Genomic DNA, 19,004 nt, shown 5'->3' with positions numbered 1-19,004 from the left:
GTCTCTTCAGTGCTCTTCCAGAAGAATGGCGCAAACTATTGAAAATAAATAAAAACTCTATCTCCTCAGAAACTTATGATCTAATCCAAACTGATTTCAACTTACGTATTCAAGGGAAAAAAGTCAATTTGCAAAATCTTAAATCGAAGTCATTATATGACAGTTTTGTTTCTAAGATATCCAGTATACCAACAGCGCAAAAGAAATATAACGAAGCTTTCAGCACGCACGCATCCCAGTTAGACTGGGAAAAGATATATCTACTGCCCTTCAAAACAACACTGGATACTAAATTAAGAGAATTCCAATATAAAATGTTAAACAGGATCTTATACACAAACAAGATGCTGTTTAAGTTTAAAAAAGTAGATTCTCCTTTATGCGATTTTTGTGAAAAGGAGTTGGAGACCATAGAACATCTTTTTTTTTTTTCATTGTCCGAAAGTGTGTATGTTTTGGGATGATTTGAAGGTATTACTTAATTCTTTAAATATAACTGTTAGGTTTGATATTAAGGATGTTCTTTTTGGGGTTTTAGATACAGATAATATAAGTAATCTAGTCAACTACATCCTTCTTGAAAGTAAATATTTCATTTATCGTTGCAAGTTAAATAAGGGCTACTTATGTACAAGACTGCTAGTTGATAAATTTAAAAAGACGTTTCAAACCGAACGTTTTATCGCGAAAAAAAACAACAACAAAATCCATTTCCATGACAAAAAATGGAAACCGTTACTTCCATTAATACAACAGTAGCTGTTATCTCATCCTCTTTTTTCTAAGATTCCCGTAATCACTCTTTAATTTAAGTTTAAGTTGAATATGTAATCCTTGTATAGTGTAGTGCAGTGTAGTTCTTCTTTCTTTCTTTGTAGTTTGTAAGTAAGGTAATTGTTGTAAATTTTGTATTTTGTTTTGCATGTTCTTAAACTATACCTGTAAAAGAAAAAAAGAAATAAAATACAAAAAAAAAAAAAAGATGACCATGAAAAACCAAAGGCATGGTTCTGTTAATTTTCTATGGGTTTGGGGCTCTGCTCTGCGGCCCCATTGGGCAGCTGGGAGCTCCGCTATTAAGCACAAGGCAGAGTATCGTTTGCCATGTTTTGGTTTGACAGACTGAATAGCACGTATCGTCGGTGTGGGACATTTAAAACATGTACAGTCTGTTTAATTTCATGTATATATATCAGATGATCTGCTAAAGCGGCTGAGGGCCGCGCACGTAGAATGCTGAATCCGCGCGTATGTTTTCAGTAGCACGGCCGCGAACCTAGTCAAGTGAGCACTTTTCGTTAACCAGTTAACCAGTTTCGTTCGAGAGCTGGGGGAACTATCCAATTCTAGTGTAGTTATAAAGTTGTTTAAAGGTGTTTAAACAAGTTAAAAGTAAATAGTCATAAATCCTTGACATGCATCCGAGTTGCATCTTTTGTTGGGATTTCAAGATCAAAATTTACTACAGGCAAAATTGTAAAAACGTTTATGTTTTTACTTTTAACTTGTTAAAACCAATTAAAAGTTAATAGTCATAAATCCTTGACACCATAGAGTTGCATAATTTGTTGCAATAACAAGAAATGGGCCAAACTTGTGATTATCAACAACGTTCAATATTTAGTACCCATGTTCTTCAGTTCACCTATCGGAATAATATTTGTTAAAACAGGTAGGAAGGGAGGGCATGATCTCAGGCTAGATAAGGCGAGATCTGAGAACCAAAGTCGTGGCAAACTTTTGCCGAGGCGCTAAAGTGAGTCGATGTTGGATTGAAGTGGCTCACAGCTGAAATATATTTGGCTGGGAGTCGAAGTTAACTTTAGTGCGGAAGTGAAAAAAGCAGTAAAAAGGAAGTACCAAGGCCAAGCTGAGATCGATTCAATGTTTATTTCACTCAATAACTTTACTTCTGAAACATGTTTTATAATCAATTGTTTCTTCCTTACTCTTATTCTTTTCATCCCTTTCCCTATCACTCTTATTATTTCTGGATGCCTGTACCTTTTGAAATGTGCGAAAGACTAAACGATAACAGCAAACGTTACATTACAAATCAGTGCTTTTTTCTTTTTTTCTTGATTTCTTACTCTTACTAACATTTTGCCCCACTGGTTTCTACAAACTTTCCCATGAAATCCACCTTGTGATCGCCTACACTAAGGCTAATTTGGTTCATTTTTCAAAGTAAAAAGAGGTTTGGACATTGGAATGTGAGCCTCGGAGGTTGCATTTCGCTTAGAGGCGACGCAGTCGTCATCATCCGGTCCTGTTGGGTAGCTTTCTGGCCAGTACATATAAGTAGTCCAGACATTCATGCGAGTGAACAGTTCTCGCTGAAAAGAAAATAGAAATAAAGATAGATAGATCAATGAACAGACAAACACACAACCAAAACAACAGCTAGATAGCGTAGTCTACCTACCTACCTACCTTCCTTCCTACCTACCTACCTACCTACCTACCTACCTACCTACCTACCTACCTACCTACCTACCTACCTACCTACCTACCTACCTACCTACCTACCTACCTACCTACCTACCTACCTACCTACCTACCTACTTACCTACCTACCTACTTACCTACCTACCTACCTACCTACCTACCTACCTACCTACCTACCTACCTACCTACCTTAACCGAGCTTTTCGAGTGTTCTCCCAACATCCCAAGTGGTTTTATTACGCCAGTAAAGCCCAGAAAGTGGGGTTTATTGCTTTTATGGAATAACTATAGAAAACGTTTGTCAAAGAAATAGGAATCTATTTTATTTTTCCTGATCAAATGTTTTATTGTCAATAAGTTCATCGGATGACACGATAGTCCAATCACAGCGGCTGAAAGAACAAACACAGATTCCGCTCCACCCACAAAATCCACGGATGGACGCGACTAAAATGTTAATATAACCGTTCATAAGAAAGGAAAGGAAAAAGGCAAATTGTCACGGTACAAAATGTATTCAACGATTTTAAAGTTCTTTGACGAGGAAAATAGCAAATTATGGCCAGAGTCATTCATCTCGAAAGTAAAAGACTGCACGAAAACTTTGCAACTTCACAAACTTCACTTCGTTCCACAAACTCTGCTTTAGAAATTTGTTATGAATTTATTTTTTCTGTATTCTTTTGTTTTCGCCGAATAACAGACTTGGCAGAAAGCACTGCCAGTGCTTTCTGCCAATTATAATTCAATTATAATTCCATTATTATTCAAGCGCGAACAAGGACTCAGCGTAAGTTTCTGCCATCAAAATAATTCAAGTAAGCTTTCATCGCAACCAATTAGCCATGTTCGAAACGAGCGGGGGATTGGGTACAAATATTCAATATCGATTGAATTGAAAAATTGGGCCAGCCATCTGAAAGAGCATCCAAAAATTAGTAACTTAACCAAATTTGAGAGTTATTGGTTTAAACACAAAGGCATGGTACTCTTTTATAAATCGATAAAATAAGAAAGCTTAGTATGGATTGGATGGACAGCTGTCCATCCAATCCATACTAAGCTCTCTTATTTTAACGATTTATAAAAGTGAACCATACCTATGTGTTTAAACCAATAACAAACAAATTTTGTAAATAACCTAATTTTTGGATGCTCTTTCAGATGTTAGGGTTCATTTTTCAAATTAATCGATTTTTAAAATTCGTCCCCAGTCCCCTGCTCGTTTACAACATGGCTAATTTGATGAAGTTTTAATTCCTTTCAAATAACATTTCTAAGTAAATGCTGAATGGAACGATAACCATGTTTTAATGTTTTTCCAGTCCCGTGAAAGCGGACCTGTTTATTGTTTTCCTTCTCATATGTTTGTCTTTGCGTTTTCGTTTTTTTCTCTAGTTCGTTCGCTCCAACTGTGGCGGGCGGGAAAATGTATTTGTTTGATCTACCCTCAATAAATTTTAACAATGAGAGTCATATCCTCCGTTTTAACCATCAGATAAACCAAAAGAAGACATTAAACTAACGTTAATTCTTCGTCCTTATGCGTAATCGAGCGTAGTCGCGGCCACGTCGGGACGGAAGCGGGAGTTTACCGGTACAATCGGTATATTTGTACATAGGTTTTTTTTAAACCAAATTTGACCAATCAGAGCGCGCGTAGTGATAGTGATAATGATAAGTAATTGAAACACTCCGAACCAGTCATTAATTATCACATTAACAGGTATGTAATCTAATAATTCTTACATTAAGGTCTTTGCAGTTTTTGTATCCTATCTGCGAATCGCAAGAAAGTTCAGGATCTATGGGAATGGAGATCGTGTACGTTCCAAATACACTCCGACATTCTTCTGCTCCTTCGAGTGGGTCCGTGCAAGGCGAATCTTTAGCAAGGGGATGGCAGCACATCGGTTCAAGGCGTTTGTACGCGTCGTCTACCGTCATACAGTAGAAGGAACCCTCTGAAAGTGTAACTGGCTGTTAGTTTAAGTCAAATATAAGGAAAGTACATTGTGTGAATTTTACACCGATATTATACTACTATCAAAATATATTATAGCAATTTTATTTAACGCCTGAGCATCGTGCAAGCATTTGATTCAGGATTAACAAGCAGGAAACAAACTTGATGATCCAGCAGTGTTCTTTCGTATCAAAAATTGTGTATTTAAGATAAATTAATGTGATAAATTAATTTTTCCAATCCACAGTGTAACAGTAGATAAAATGTTACAATGTATAAATTAGATTTGTACCGTAGATATATATCTACAATATACCGACAAAAATTTCTATAACGATAATATGTCTGAAAACTAAAAATGTCAAAAATAGAAGCGATAGCTCATTAGAAAAAACTCTTTCCTTGTTTGCAAGTGTTTTACCCCAAAAGTGGCAATTTTCTACAGATATGAAGCGATGTCACAATACTACCTGGAACTAGCATAGTAGTGATTAGGTCCGCTTAACTCTTGTCCACTCTCTACTCTCTTGTATGTGCTTTCAGGCAAAGATGGCTATACTTCCCGTATTCTATTTTGAGTCTTGAATTCCCCAATGTAATGTAGTTAGAGTTTTTTTCCCCACTACTTTCCAACGGATAAAAAAATTAATTTTCCTTGTGTAGGTTTTAGGATTTTTAGACGGACATCCATTTTTTCAAATTTGTTCTTGAATAATTGTGTAACCGGTTAAGACTATTTTTATACCATGGGAGAATATTGAAATCCAATATAGCGGATAATCATGTTGCCCTGTAGGGCGAGCTTACAAAATCGAAGCATTATGTACCAACCTTAACCCCCACCACCATCACCACCCCCCTCCCCTCCGACTCCCAGTACGATATGTCCCCGGTTATTCGTTTTTTTTTTTTTTTTTTTTTGGGGGGGGGGGGGGGGGGGGTTGCTGGGTTCTTACTTGCTTCCCGGCACTTAGCTTCATCAGTCATCTTAAATCGATCGTACGTCAGGTATCGCCAGTTGTATTTCAATGATGTATCTGCCAGGGCTTGATGGAATACTCTGACTTTTCCAGTTCCATCTCTAAAGTACGATCTTCCCTCAGGCCTTAATTTCAGACGAACCTCGTCCGGAACGTTCTCAGCTTGAGATGTATCTCCATTGAGCTCTACATAAATCTTTATTAGAGAAAATAATTCAATTTTGAATCAGCCTTTACTTCATATAGAAAGTAGAAAATCTTTTAAAATTTCAGAGCTTTCCATACACATATATCGATTTGTTAATTTTGGTACGTTTCGGTATTATATTTGGGGCAGTCTGTTTGAGGAAGGAGTCCGATATTTTGATTGGTGTCGATAGATGAATGCCTGATTAGCTATTCCGTACCAATTTTGTGTAACGTAAAGGCAAATAAATTGCTTCCGTGTTTCACTTTTTGTTAAGTTTAATCATGGCTTTCAACACCCATGTAAGAATAATGTATATAAGTCGTTGCTCATGCTAGATACTTGGCACTAATGAAAGGCTATTTCCAACAGTACAAAATGTGTACCTTACAAAAGACCGAGTGAGGAGAAGAAATCAAATCGGACGGTTGAAGTGAATATTTGTACTTTAAGTCTTATAACCACAGAATATGATGCATGATGCAGTGCATTGTATTTTCAGAGGCCTTTTATTTTTGTGGAACTGGTCAACCAAAGTCAGCTAATTAAACATACATAAATGAGTGAAAAAATGGCCATTTTTGCAAAGGTGTCATAACTTGGAGGGACTAGAAGATTTTAAGCTAATGTTTTGCCACAACTGATAACTCATCATCCCCAACATTTGTGCTAAGTTTCAACGAAATCGGCGATTTGAGCTGTATCCCTTCCTGCCTGGTTTTCTCGTGGACATGGTCTTAAGCAACTAAAAAAAGCACACCGCTAATAATCTGCCCTCGAAGATATGGCATATCTTCCTTGTCGAAATGGTCTACCCCTTCGGGATTCCCACAAGGTAAATACAGCTATTTAAAAAAAACGAAAAGAAAAAAAAACTTTTTACAAAAGCTTTAACGACAATGCCAGGAGGTGGTTTGGAATGCAATCAATAAATGCTCAGGATCTGTCTTGCCTTAACCCTACTGCAGTAAAAATCTGTGATGGATGACAATGTGGATTATATAATTAGGGGTTTAAGAATAACAGGGTTGATGAAGCACCGTCAATTTTGATGAAACAACGGTTCATTGTCACTACCGATATACCTGCCGATAATGTCGTGTTCGCTTTAACGCTTTTGTAATTCAATCTTTTCGAAACAGCTACAGGGCAATAGCTTATATATAAGGAGTACCTTCAAAAGGCGAACATTGTAACAGTCTTTACAGGCTTTGGAGATGTCTAATGTGAACGTCGTCTGACCGTCTTTGTGTAACTCCTCAAACATCTACAAAGGAAAAACAGAGAAAATGTCTTACAGAAGCATGCAGACGTTTCCCTTGCAGCACATGCGTTTCATCATTGTAAATAAATACAAGAAATATACGGACGTTTGATTACTACATAGCAAGAGGCGATATTTTTGTGCCAAAAAATTAAAAGAAAAAATGTTAATTGTGGCATGTACCAAAACCTTTTAAAACGCCATTTTATGCAAATTAAATTTCTACCAAATTTATTTCAAAGTTGACACGATAGCTTTCTTGTGGGTACCTCCTCCAGTCATGCAATCTGTCTCCCTTTCCTTGGGTAAATTTTAAGTATCGAATAGGTTTACAATGACGTCAGCAAAGGTTACTCCATGCAAGTTACAGAAAAATCTAGATTCACACCGCTGGGTTCTTGACACTGTCAAAAGGCCATTTGTGGATCCAAGTTTTGTGGTGAATCTTGGTAAAGCATGAAAGTGCTTTATTTTCAATTTGTTCTATCTCGTATAAGGCTTTTTTTAAAGTTAGAACTCCGTCAAGTCGTCCTGTGCCTTTTGCAGCGGTAACTGCTCTCTGCTGGAAGCTTTCTATTTTTTCGCCGACGTTCCACAGTGACCGGAACTCGAAACCCTTGTAGGCCTTGTACAATTGCTTGGCAAAACTGGTCTCCATCTTCTCGTAGGAAGTCAATAGGTTATCAAGGAACGTTTGTTGTATGTTGTCCGCAATTGGAGAACCTATATACGGTAGAAATAAAATTACCATGGGCCTCGATTGCCATTATAGTGATATCTAGTTAAAGGCATGGCAAAACTAGGAAACGTTAGTTGCAGAAACATTGCTCCTTGCCAATAATCAGAGGCGGCAGAGCGTTTTGGAACGTGGGGGGGGGGGGGGGGGCTCCAGGAGTGGGGAGGTTGGGGTTGGTACTCAGAATGTCCCAAAAATACTAGGCAGCTTTTCATTTTTGGAGCAACTTTTTTCCGCCGGCTCTAGCGACATTTTGTATCCTGAGCAGTTTCTACACCGAAGATTTCCGAAGATTCTGATTGTTGTTTGAAAGCCATACGAACGTATCCGATAATTTTTCGAACTTTTCGAAAGATAACTGAAGTTTATCGTAGACTTCCAAGAACTGAAAGTTTCGATGTGTGAACTTTCGATCCTTCAGCAGTAAAAACTCGTCAGCAAACAAGACGTCAAGCAATTGCAAAAAAAGGATGGCTTCCTCGCCATTGTTCTAAAGGAAAGAAATCCCTTTAATGTCAAAAAACAATCTAAACAGTTTGTGGACCTCTACTAGTAGCGCCTGGAAACATTGTTCCGGTAACAAAGTGTCACACATGCGCACAAGCTAGTCAACATTTTTTCCATGGTAGCTAAACTGGGCAATATATGGTAGGGAAGCAAAATTTGTGTCCGGGAAGCAAAATTGTTTTTGAGCTGAGACAGAACCGCAAGATGTGCCGGCCGTTGTCAAGGTGATGGCAATTTTGTCGTTTCTGATCAAATTGGAATATTCCATTTCTTGAGCAACTGGGAATTCACTTTTCCCCAAAGACGATTAACAATCATTTTTCTTCGATCCCCACACAATCTTCAGTTTCCACTTTTTCTCTCGCGTCTAGTGTCAAATTACTTGGTGTTGTTTTCGAGCGCTCAATGATCGTGACTCTCGTTTTTGTTATACTCAGTTCACCGGCTATGTTTTTATGACAACTATTAAAGCGCTTATGTGTGGCAATATTTACCTTTAGAATTGCCAATGGTTCTAATTTGATTGGCCGTTTCCCGCAAATTACCGATGTCGAAGTTGTATGTACCAATATCGTTATCTAGATCCATGATCCTTGATATGAGGTCAATTCTTGTAGCGCCATTAATAAAGAAACGTTCTATTTCTTCCTTGAACCTTGCCGTTTGGTGAGGTGCTAGCCTCTCTTCCAGCAAGCAAACTAAGTCCGCTGCAAGTCCCTCCTTGTTCAATTCGAGGTTTGCCTGTGGTGTAAAATATTTTTTTACGAATGTGGTATTCACAAATATCAATCAAATAGCGCAAAACACAACCAGAAAATCGTAAATGGAACTACACGCAACACGCAGTTGAACTACGCGCAAGCAAATCAAACTTGCGCAACCATAAAAAAATAATCAAACTGTGCCAACAGGAATGAATACGGTGCTCACACAGAAAAATATGTAAACTGAGTTGGCCGAAAACCATTCAGTAGAAACAACTAATAAAATACCACTTATGTTTTGTATGTAAATCGAAAAAAAAAAAAAACTGCTTGTTTAACTGCTAAAAAAAATCGAGCGTGGGTCCGGGCGTGGGTCAATGGTGAAAAATGCTACTGGAACTGCTTTACCAATATGGAAGCTTATTTCAGCTCTCATTCCGAGCATGGTTGTTGTTTTGAGTTTGTAATATGTTTCTTAGGATCCAGCTTAGCGACTACAAATCTGACTCTCGATGATAATATATTCTTTGATTGTGATGAATTCTCCAGATGCTTGAAGGTTTCCAGAGAACTTTGAGTGTTCTTATCGGCAATACAATGGAAAGGAAATAATTATCTGCTAAAGCCGAGAATAAAAAAAATACGTCTTCTTAAGTAATTTCTTGACCCACATCTCTACTCTGGCTGTATTTTTCAAACTGTAAGTTTTAATTTCAATGATATACTGGAACGCAAATTCCGGCGACGAAATTAGAAATACATTATTTTTAATGCTACAGCTGTTTCTAATAATTACAAAAATTACAATAATTACACTACCTTCATTATCTCTGGCACCTCTTGCACTTCCATTGTATCAAAATCCAAATCACTGGGATTCGATAGAGCGTCGTATTGCTCGCCAAAAGTCATCCATTTTTGTAATTTCCCTTTGTTTTCTTGGAGGGTACCTTTGTTGCACAATGTGGCAAAAGTCTCGACGAAACTGACAGAGGCATCCAAAATACCACTTGGGCTCTTCCCTCCTACTGAGCTTACGAATCCTGTAATGCTTTTAAGTATCGCAAAAAGATGCTGCATACTAAACTTCGGTACGTCTTCAACCATCGCCATTACCGTCTTCAGATTGTTGTCCATGCGCTTTTCCAACTGCTCAATACTCTAATAAAGAGAAAGCGAACGGGACTGTAAAATAACAGTAAAACAAAATACAGAAGCAGGGTTGAGGGGGAAGGATACTTTCTTGCAAAATGCGTTGTCGGCATAGCGGCGTCTGCGGTGACAACGAAAACTGCCAACAATGAACCTGTTGCTAAGAATAACGTCATCGATATACAACTTCGCGTGCTAACATTGAAGCCACGAAAGGGCAAGGACAATGCCTAAAACGTTTCTCTGTTATCCCTTCCGTAAAGATCGTAATATGAGACGGTGGCCCTTCAAGTAAAGAAGCGATTAAAGGCTTTAACCGGGGTTTCGAGCGGAAAATGGGAGGATCATTTTTTTTTTTTGTAATTGGCTCGTATCACTGATTTTGGCTTGAAACGCCAGACACCGGATGTAAACAGCGGATTTTACAAAGAAAGCACATGTTTGAATCCGAATTTATTAGTAATATAGCCTTTTAGAAATGCAGAAAATAATATTTTTGAAAATCTATTCCAGACAATAATGCGCATTAGAGATACGAAGAACGACCAATAGCAATTCCGTTTGCCATTTCTTCCACTTCCAGATAGCGAAAACGTGGCTTTCTTGGTTAAAAAAACATGTGACACGAGTCGATTCTTTTAATGGCGATGTTCCATGTCACACGAGACAGCTTTGTTTACGGCAACGGCGTTTCACACGAATTTTTCTTGCCCCTGCGTTAGAAAGTGTACAACATTGTTGCGTCATTTTGAAAGCATTTCAAAAACCTGTAACAGCAACACCAACAATTAACAATAACAACAAAAATGTCAAGGGTACCATGTTACACACGTTAATATTGCATTAAAATCCTCGTTAAAAGCAGTCTCGTTTAACAATCTTGTGCTTTGAAATATTCAACAACTTTTATTTAACAAATAAAGAAGCCTAAGCCATGTTTTATACTGTCATACAACACGACGGGCATTTGAGAACACGAGGGAAATGTAGAAAACATGAGACGCAGGCGAATGTTTTCTACATTTCTCGAGTGTTTTGTAAATTCCCGGAGTGTTTTATGACAGAATAAAACATGGCTTAGGCTTCTTTCTTTGCTTTATGATATAGATTTCAGACGCCGCGAGTGAAAAGTTTAATTAAAAATAAGGTCTTGTAAATGTACAACGAGAGCGACCGAACAAAGATGAAAATCAGCAATTAGTTTACGGGAAAACCAGAAAACTGGCACAATTTCTTTCAGTGTTCGACGTAAAATAAGGCTAAGCATTTCAGGTAAGTTTGTTACCTTTCAATCTTGATCTTGTCTTTTTGAACTTCAATAAACTTCACCGACTCTAAGTGCAATTTCGTCTCAGCATAATATAGCAGTTTCGATGACAGCCGTCCCTTGCTTCGTTCGACTTGAACAAGGCGTGTAATTTCCAGAAAAGCTATTGCTTCGGATCTTCCCGTAAACCTTTATTGTTGTCACAATTTTCCAGCATGAATAGACGATTTAAAAGGAGATTGTCGAAGAAAAACTTCGAAAGAAAACTCTCTCGCTCGCTTTCCTTGCGAGTTTCATTCAACTCAAGAAGTGAACACCGCGCCGCAATTTTTCCCGCCTCCTCGTATTTCACTTCGTTTACATCAAAATGAAATGTCCAGTGGATTAATATAAAACATTTATTCCATTCGCCCTTGTTGGATACGAGTGGTTATAGCCAACTAACAGTGAACGACGCGCGAAGCACTTGAGGAAAGCTGACGAAAAACAATAAAACATGATTTTTCTATGTTTTATACTGTGATAAAACATTGGTTTTTTAGCCAATCAGAGCGCGCGTAGACTCCTATCTATATTATAAAGTAGGATATCGTATCTCACATGAATAATAATAATAATAATAACAACTTTATTTAATGAGGGTTACACATTACAGTTGAAAACTGAAAAACCTGTGGCCCTCCCCTAGAATAAAAGTTAATACTACTACAAATATATTATCAATAAAAAAATGAGAACAGATAAAATAGATAAAAACAAGATAAAAATACAAACAGTAATTTGTTACAATATATCTAGGGACATCCATTTGACACAATCGAGGCCACGCAGCCGATTAAATATGAAAGACAAATAAGACTTACTAATCTGTATAGCTCCTTTTGCCTTTCTGCCACCCTTCTAGCCTCCTTCATTCTGTTTCTTTCATCGAGTACTTGGCGGTTGGCTGTTCGCCAAACCATTTCCTTCACTACAGTTTTTAATTCCTTTTGTTGTTTAACTGAACTTTGTATTTTATTGTAAGCAGTTTCATACGGCCTGGCGTACTCGACAATCTTTTCAGCGTTCTTCTTTAATTCCTCCCATCTCATAATTGGAGCAAACAGTTTATTGTTTCCAAATCTATCAAATCCGTCTTTGTCTAGAAAGCCTAGCCGTCGTTCTGCATCTGCAAAAATATGAAGGCAGTAAGTTTACATTGAAAAAGTGAGTAATAAAACGAGCAATAACAAGGCGTCTGTTCTCAATATCTGCATTCTTTCAAGTTAAATGGATATGTGTAAACGGGTATATTTGTTGAGCCATTCACAGCAGTGCCTCAGTTTGTATCTATAAGTTCATATGCAGGATGTTTTAAAAACGTGTTTGCTTTGGTTTAAGTACAGTACTAATCTCGATCGATCTACGTAGCCACTTTGTTAATTATCTCTTAATGCTTTGAGCGCCATTTCTTGAAAATATTTTTGACCAAAAGCCTTTGAAAAGAAATGTCAAAATTTTAATGCTTTGAATGTCTTGGAGTGGGAGTAAATTCTTTCAAATGGATGAAATTGAAATTTCATTCAGCAAATTTCGCCATGTTTGCTTGTCCGGATGAATATAATTTTCACTGTCCAACATGATGCTGTCCAACAAAGTAAAATAATAGATTAGCACGTGACCACAATGCAGATATTTGACTGGTGGATTATTGCTGAAATATAATATTTTAATTTGTAGCTTCGCTGAATGCTCTTACGAGCATGGTCAAGCAAATATTTATGATGGCAGCGATACTACACTGAAACTAATCTTTAATTTATTTTCAAACGTTTATTTTTAACATTCCTAAATAGAGACTGACTTTAAGTCAAGCTTAATTTTCCGCGGCGACGGGAGTATAGTAAGACATTGAAAACATAAACATTGAAAGAACCTGCAAGACCACCAGCATATTATTCACCTTACTAGGTGTCTTTGATCACAAAAAAAAGACACGAATATAAAGGATCTTAGCATAAAAATTGCATCATGTAAATTTAAATTTAAATAAAGGGCAAAATAAATACAACAGGGATCGAGCTCCTATTTTAGGCTTGGCTAAACATATAAACTAACCTTGTTTTAATGTAGTCGTATCATGTCTATCTTTTGACAAGGCAACTAAGAATCCTAACACACGTTTGGCTTCTTTGAGATCGTTAGCCCAAATACGATCTCCAGCATACCGCTTCATCAACTTTAGCAGCGTCAATGGGTATCTGTTTTTCGCGCTATTAGAGAGGCCCAATTTGCGAACATAGGTGTTTTTCACTTGGCCATTGGAACCATCAACCATCGGTGCTAAAATGCCAAAAAATGAAAAAAAAAAAAAAAGAGCCAAAAAATTTATTATTGATCTGTTAGACATTAACAGTTTCATACAGAAAAAAAACATCTGGTCACATCGGTTTTTTGAGGTTTGCAGCTGCACATAACACCAACCCTTGTTCTTAGAGCGGATTGGTCAAGAAAAGCACCCCGAGAATCGCCGACAACAATCATTGGGCTCACTTGAGTCACAAAAAAATGTTCTGAATGTTTCAAACAATCATGTTAAAACAACAACAGCAGCAACAACAACAACAACAACAACAAAGACTTTTGAACTGAGTTCGCCCGAGTCTCCCAGTTGGACAAATAGCCCCTCCCAAAAAAAAAAGAAAAGAAGGAAAAGAAAAACTTCCAAATTATCAACTGGGTTTGTCGCCGGGGGCCGCTAAAAGGCGCGCAAGTGTGACCAGGGTCTTAACACAAAAGGCTTCGATAAACAAACACAAAGAAAAAAACAAAGGAAAACAAACAAACAAACGATAAATAAATATTTGTGTTCAGACGGCAATGCGTATGTGGAGATCTAACGGGATAACATAATGCAAATGTTGCCGAAAGAAAAGTACATCGTACTTGTCCCGTCATCTCCTTTATCTCCTCGTTCCCCTCTATCCGGGTTTGCTGTTGCACCAAGTTTCATACAAGGAACTACACAGGGACCAACTCCAATTGCACATCCTGGTTTCTATTTACACGACATCCCACTTCCGCCATGACTGCCCAAGCCCCCTGAAAAAGAAAAGACGAAATATTACGTAAAAATTAGATTTATTAATGAAAAGAACTCAATACAATAACGTATGTACACTTTGCTCAACACCAGACTGAGGTAACCACGAGCCTAGTAATGGACAGCTTTCTTGTCCTCTTTGGGACTCGCCAGCACTGCGTAAGGCATAATGGTAATGGGAGTTCTCATTATTTCCACCTCAGTTATCCAACACTTGTGGTATTAAAGTTGGATTGCTGGAGACGAGCGCACCAGTAGTCTTAGACCACTCTTCTCGTTACTTGAATAAAAATCTTTGCACGAGGATTGTGTGGGTTGTTGTTATTTATTTAGAAAACGCAAAAAGTATTACCTTCTCCTCCAATTCCATTTTTAGCTGCTCTGGCTCCTTGCCCAGGACAAGTTTTCAGTTCTATCTTTCCGAATATTCTTCCGACATAAAATGTTTGTTGTCCTGCGTCACCACCGTTTCCTGTTTTGGAATTTTATTTACAATATGATAACGTACATTACTGATGATGATGACGATGACGATGATGATGATGATGATGATGAGTATTTAGCTGATGATGATGATGATGATGATGATGGTGATGATGATGATAAGTATTTAGCTTACAGAAGCTAATTGGAGACACTCTACTACTTTACAACATATTAAAATTAAAAATGTCCAGTTAAGAATACGTCACCATTTTTGCTCTTTAACTACTTGCTCTCTAGACTAAAAAACCTTCCCTTTAACTGACGGAACTATGTCCGGTCATGCAAGTTGTGGTACTTTGTTAAAAACAATAAACCAATAGAGCTTTGCACATTCACGATAAGCCCAGTAGTAAATACATGTATGTTACTTCAAAACAGTGGAATAATTATAGCAAAAATGATTGTTTAGTTGGACCTATTCAAATGGATGGCAAAATTAAGATCGAAAATGTACAACATTCTTATGCGAAGATGTACTTGGAAAATAGCTACCATTATCCTAACTTTTATTGCATTTAATAGGTATTGAGCAGTAACGTAGTTTACTAGACCTGATTTCCCCGCATTCCCGCCATTTCCACCATCTTGTCCTTTTTTCCCAGAGTCCCCGTCGATGGATTTGCAATCGTTTTTTTCGCATTCGGCAAATGTCTTGGCTGGTTCCTAACATTTGGAGAAAATATAAAATCAAATTCATGCATTTGAGATAATAAATAAGTATGACAATAGTAAAATAGGTCGTATGGAGTGATCGTCCGGGTAAGAGTAGTTCTGAAAGAACTGTTGCTGTTGACTGACGTTTCGACAACCTGAGCGGAAGTGATCTTCAGAGTCAAGTGAAAAGTTGTTCAAGTTTCGTTCGATGATGTTATAGGTCTAGTCCATTAAAGTTGTTTAGTCAGTTTAGCCGTGATGTTATTGGCTGCAATTAAGACCCGTGTAAAGCTTGGATTGTATCTAGATTTATGGCGGTTCTGTCTCGTCAGCAAGATTTATCAAAACCAGCCAAGGATAGCATCAGAAGCAGAATTGCTTCCACGATACAGTTAGCCTCCATACCTAACAACAACTTGAACGACATAAGCACTGGAACGATAGAAAACCGACCAGAAAAACATTGTTATACTACCAGCCGACAAAGGACGTGTTACTGTTGTTATGGACAAGACTGATTACTATGACAGAATGGACGCACTTGTTAATGACAAACAAACCTACGAAGATCTGTAAACGTGACCCGACGTCAGCACTACAACGTAAACTTAACATCATACTACTTACGCTAAAAAAGTCTGACGCTTTCAGGACACTCAACGTTACTTCCGACTGCAGTGCTCAGTACCGCAACCACCGAAACTTTACGGACTACGAAACTGCACAAACCGATACGGCCCATAGTCTCGTTCAGTGGGTTCCCTACGTATACCAACTGTCTTAATACCTGACAACTATACTGCAATCCCTTACTGAAGAATCCAGACGTAAACTACAATCTACTGAAAAATATATTGACGCCATCAAGACAGTACAGATACCTGACGACTACAAACTTGTGTCTTTTGATGTAAAATCAATGTTAGGGTCGACCAAAATTGCAATTTAGTTCGTCTCATGTTAAGTTCGACGTTTGGCCCGGGCCTTACCACCGAACACAGACGAAATGGACGCTTTTCACAAACACCTCAACGAACAGAACGCCGACATTCAGTAAAACGGAAAGTTTCCTTCTCTAGACTGTCTGGTAAGCCGTAACAACAACCAACTACGAACTACAGTGTACAGAAAACCGACGCTTACTGATGGATTAAGGGAGGAGACCTCCTACAACTCGACTTCCCACAATGCTACGATTATCAAGACTTTGACAAGACGAGCGAAACTAGTTTTCAACACACCAGACAGTCTACCTGACGAAAACAAATACCTTGACCGCGTTTCCCACATGAACAACTAAAACAATGATGAATTGTTCAACAATGACACGAGCATGGGACAAAGAAAAAAAAACGACTCCCCGACGGGAATCGAACCCATGGCCTTCCAGATACCGGTTGGGCGCTCTAACCAACTAAGCTACGAGAGACTCGTGGTGAGCTGGGCCATTTACTAAGTTGATATGTGACACGCGTCCTGCATACTGCTAGGATAAGCAATGTCGAAATCATCAAGTGTGTAGTAAATAATAAAGATGGTAAATTTTAAGCTCGGTGATAAATAATGAAGATGAATTTTTCAACAATGACACGAGCATGGGACGAATTTAAAGAAAAAATATGAGTACCCGACGGGAAACGAACCCATGGCCTCCCAGATACCGGTTGGAAGTTTTAACCAACTAAGCTACGAGAGACTCGTGGTATGCTGGACCATTTACTATGTTGATACGTGACACGCGTCCTGCATACTGCTAGGATCAGCAATGTCGAAATCATCAAGTGTGTAGTAAATAATAAGGATGGTAATTTTTAAGCTCGGTGATAAATAATGAAGATAAATAGACCTTTTTAGCTAGCTTGTCACGTGGTTTGAAATGGGTCAGAACAAAACATTCAAGATGGCGGATTCGGTTGTTGTGTTCGAGTCGCACTGGCCAAAATACTTGAAAAACGTCCCTAAAGTATCTTCAATTACTATTGCAAAGCAACCTAACAGGCTGTGGAGAATAGGAGACTGCGGAAAAAGGATATAAATTCTTACAGAAAATTACATACACAATGTTTTTGTGAAAGAAGACAATCATGGATCGTGTTTCGTAAAGGTCTGCTGTTTCCGGAGCCAAAAGAAAAGCCGAGATTCCCTATCAATAAATTTTAAATTGAAAAGTGACAAGAGAAGAGGAACTGTTACAGAAGCAAAATGTTCTTAATTTTGTTAAGCTGGGTAAGTTCTTACAACCACGCGCGCTAGACCAGAGAATAGATGATGATACAAGATACTCTGTCTCAGTTGTGCAATGTGTTTTTACTACTATAGTGTTTGTTATGTTAGCCTTGCTGTTAAAAGACCCACTCATATTCTATTAATGGAGAAGATATTATGAGTGGTGCTTTCAATTGTATATCTTATCCAAAAATTAAGTTACTTGCTTGAACCTACCTTGCTAACCAGTAACTGCCTTGTATTTCATGCCTGGAATAATAAACTGGCTACAGAAAAACCTTTTTGTGTTATGTGGTCTATTCATCTGTATTGCTAACTTTTATAATCATTTGGTGGTGAAATTTAAATTTGTATACTCTCTTGTCGTAGGAATGGAGGGCACTTCAATCATGTTTTAGGCCTTTTGTATTTGCTGAACCACTGGTGTTTTTTTCAGGATCAAGTACATTCCAGTAAATAAAACCTGCACTAGTGTTCCTCACAAATGGCATAAACGAAGAGGGGATAGCATTAACCCAGAGCCAGCCATGAAATCTGTATTAAGAAAAGCTTCATCTGACATGGCTGATACACTTAAATTACATCCGGTCACTTGCAAACTTTATGATGCCTGAGGAAAGGACCCTACTGCCTAAATTAACATGACATGACAACAACAATAACAACCATTTTATTTTGCCAAAATAAACAGAAATAATTATAGCATAAAATAAATTAACTAATTTTTAATTGTAAAAATATTCTCAAAGTAGAAATGTTACACACAGATGGTTCCTGAACAGCTGTTACACTCATCAGTTAAAATAGGATTCATGAGGTTTGAAAGTAAGTTAAGCAACACACTGTCCAGACTTGATTGATGGTACCGAATGAACTTATTGGTAGTACTTGTCGGGTATTAAAAATAAAGAAATGTCTCGCTTTCTTATGACCTCCTTTGCATTAAACTAGGGTTTTATCAGGAAGGGAGGGACGTTCAGTTGAATTTCTACTTTCTTTATTCTTCTTCAATATCAAAGCCTTAATCTGCCACGATACTGTCACCAGCATTAAGCTTGGATACTTCTTTATTTCCTGAAAGTACCTCAAGAAATCCACTCCTTGTGAGAATTTGTTTATCAGATATTTAAACTCAGGGTTTGTACGAGTCCTGGAATTTTATTGTGTAAGACAACTGGTCTTGGAATGTTTTGAAAATCTGTTAAACTCAGGTAACAACTGAATTCTTAGAACTTGCATCATAAGAAATGTATGGAAGACAGTAAGGAGATCTAGAAATAATATTGAGATCTTGGGAGTGAAAGGGTTAATGTGAATTTTAGAGTCCTGGACAGATCAATTTGAG

General features: G+C 37.8%; 2 protein-coding genes across 2 annotated transcripts in view; both read right to left on the bottom strand.

The window, feature by feature from the left end:
- Positions 1-1,900: 1,900 nt before the first annotated feature.
- Positions 1,901-8,749, bottom strand: LOC144662002 (uncharacterized). Its single transcript, XM_078522734.1, has 6 exons — positions 8,583-8,749; positions 7,234-7,568; positions 6,756-6,848; positions 5,371-5,590; positions 4,198-4,412; positions 1,901-2,336 (listed from the first exon to the last, which is right to left on the bottom strand). Exons 1-6 carry the CDS (start codon positions 8,674-8,676, stop codon positions 2,166-2,168), a joined length of 1,128 nt encoding a protein of 375 aa, XP_078378860.1. The 5' UTR covers positions 8,677-8,749; the 3' UTR covers positions 1,901-2,165.
- An 853-nt stretch (positions 8,750-9,602) lies between these two features.
- Positions 9,603-19,004, bottom strand: part of LOC144663097 (uncharacterized) — a 34,452-nt gene continuing 25,050 nt past the window's right edge. The window contains exons 6-11 of the mRNA XM_078524030.1: positions 15,331-15,442; positions 14,646-14,765; positions 14,257-14,292; positions 13,309-13,533; positions 12,075-12,379; positions 9,603-9,953 (exon numbers count right to left, since the gene is read on the bottom strand). Coding sequence (XP_078380156.1) covers positions 9,603-9,953; positions 12,075-12,379; positions 13,309-13,533; positions 14,257-14,292; positions 14,646-14,765; positions 15,331-15,442 — 1,149 coding nt within the window. The remainder of the gene's footprint in view (positions 9,954-12,074; positions 12,380-13,308; positions 13,534-14,256; positions 14,293-14,645; positions 14,766-15,330; positions 15,443-19,004) is intronic.

Source organism: Oculina patagonica, chromosome 8 (assembly GCF_052425735.1).
Source record: "Oculina patagonica isolate OP01 chromosome 8, crgOcupat, whole genome shotgun sequence".
NCBI lineage: Eukaryota > Metazoa > Cnidaria > Anthozoa > Scleractinia > Oculinidae > Oculina > Oculina patagonica.
The sequence above is the reverse complement of the archived record's forward strand: the minus strand, read 5'-3'. Positions and strand labels throughout refer to the sequence as shown.